The 2029-nt window shown below is 40.5% G+C and overlaps 1 protein-coding gene across 1 annotated transcript in view; it reads right to left on the reverse strand.

Annotated features, from left to right (window-relative positions):
* The window catches only part of LOC109844507 (beta-glucosidase BoGH3B-like), a 5006-nt gene continuing 4057 nt past the window's right edge, over positions 1081–2029 (reverse strand). Inside the window, exons 9-11 of the mRNA XM_020413564.1 lie at positions 1917–2029; positions 1554–1698; positions 1081–1515 (exon numbers count right to left, since the gene is read on the reverse strand). The exon at positions 1917–2029 is cut by the window's right edge and continues 56 nt beyond it. Of these exons, the coding sequence (XP_020269153.1) occupies positions 1149–1515; positions 1554–1698; positions 1917–2029 (625 nt within the window). The 3' untranslated portion in view covers positions 1081–1148. The remainder of the gene's footprint in view (positions 1516–1553; positions 1699–1916) is intronic.

Consider the following 2029-nt stretch of genomic DNA (forward strand, 5'->3'; position numbering starts at 1 on the left):
ATCAATTTTTTTAAACATTGGGTCCAATTTAAATTTGCAAAAAAGTAATGCAGTTCAGGTCTCATGTTTATGGTTCTTATACAAAATTTTCCCAGTTAGTTTTTATCTACCCGTTGTAGGGCACGTCTAGCATGTGATACTTGCATTATTCAGTAATGATACTGTCGGAATCGCCATTAATAGAAGTGGGGTGAATTGTAATTCTCACAATAACCCTCTAACCATCCGTGAATGGTATAGATCACATCTTTCCATATGGTGTTTTTGATGGAATCTTTACTTTGTGTTATTGAGCATTAAGGATGTAAGTTAAGTCTTCAGAACCTAATTTGAGGATGAGCAATTAATGGAAAGTGAAAAAGCTTGCTAACAATTTCTGAATAAAGAAGTATTCTTAATTCAGTAGTAAGATCTTAATCTTTCAATTCTTCTTCAGTGCAAGACAGGGAAAATATTATCAGCACTGTTTTTCAAATAAAGTGGCAATTTCTTATTGTTTGAAAGGGTGAATTAACAAAATTTTCATCTAACACTTCTTAAGCCACCCAAAAAGTTTATTTTATTTTATTTTATTTTATGTAATTTTTTTAAACGTTTGACAAATTGAGACTGATTAATATATTTTATCTCTGCGTTATCTTTGGCAGTTGTGACTCTCCTTACCTTTATTTGCCTATTGCCAAAATGTACCTCATATTTTGTAGTGTTACGTTTTGATTCCGTTTATAATTTCAGTTTCATCTAACATTTATTTTGAGAAAGGATATAACTTGTATCCCCAGCGTATAATCATTTCTTAATCTGAGTATATTTATTAGATTTTTGGCAACATTTCCATCAAAGATGAGCATCATATTTGTTTCATTTATGCACAAACTTTTTAGATGATGACTTTTATATTTTTAATACTTGTATATATTTGAAAAGAGGTGGTCATAATGGTGTTGAAGTTAGAAAAGAGGTGGTCATAATGGTGTTGAAGTTAGAACAATGCAAACTGAACTGCAACTAATTAAAAAAATTTAATAAAAACAACACAACACAATACAAGCAGTAAACGAACCAAATAACTTGCCGAGAACAAAATCTGGTTTTATTCATGGTGCAACCCCTCAAACATCAAATTTTAAACTCAAATCTCAAACGCTCTACATTTTCTTAGGTTCTGTTGTAAGTCCGAACCCGAACGGATAAAGAGGATCATAATGCAGATCACCGGCGTTCATTGGCAACTGATCAACAGACCTGAACCAAGTCCTTGCAAGCTTGCCGGAAAATCCATAGTCGCCGAATATCGCGTCGGCGATCCCCCGTCCTTCGGTCCCCGGAAGCCAGGCGGCGACAAGCGCGTCGATGGAGTCCACGTACGGTTCGATCACGATGGGGCGGCCGGAGATGACAACCACGACGCACTTTATGTTTGCGCACACGGTCTTGATTACGTTCGGTCCTGGGTCGACCATCGTGAGCGTCGCGCTGTCGCCGAACGTCTCGGCGTAGGGGAGTTCCCCGGTCCTGGGTCGACCATCGTGAGCGTCGCGCTGTCGCCGAACGTCTCGGCGTAGGGGAGTTCCCCGACCGCGACGATGGCATAGTCGAATTCGCTGTTCTCGAGGAAGTTGGCGTCGGGGTTCTCAGAGTGGACTACTTCGGTGGTCGGGGCGACGGTGGATTTGACCGCGTCGAGGATGGTGGTTCCTGTGTGTGAAAAGACGGAGAATAAATAAAAAGAGTTGCAGGACAATGTATCATCTGGACTCAAATTGATTCAAAAGAACCCACGCACTCTATCTATTTGAGTCATGAGTCCAAGCATATTTAATCATACATTCATCTGATGCGGGACTAAATCTTATCCCGCGTCTTTTGACGATGAACACGAGAAAAAATCTACAGTGGTCGAGAGAGACACTTACCAATTGTGAGGTTGTTCCCGCCGAGTCCTTGCCACTCGATGGTCCAACCTCCGCATTGATAACCCAAGTTGTCGGCGTGAGTTCCAGCGACGAGGATTTTCCTCGCCTTCTTA

Source organism: Asparagus officinalis, chromosome 1, assembly GCF_001876935.1.
Source record: "Asparagus officinalis chromosome 1, Aspof.V1, whole genome shotgun sequence".
In the NCBI taxonomy this organism is placed as follows: domain Eukaryota; kingdom Viridiplantae; phylum Streptophyta; class Magnoliopsida; order Asparagales; family Asparagaceae; genus Asparagus; species Asparagus officinalis.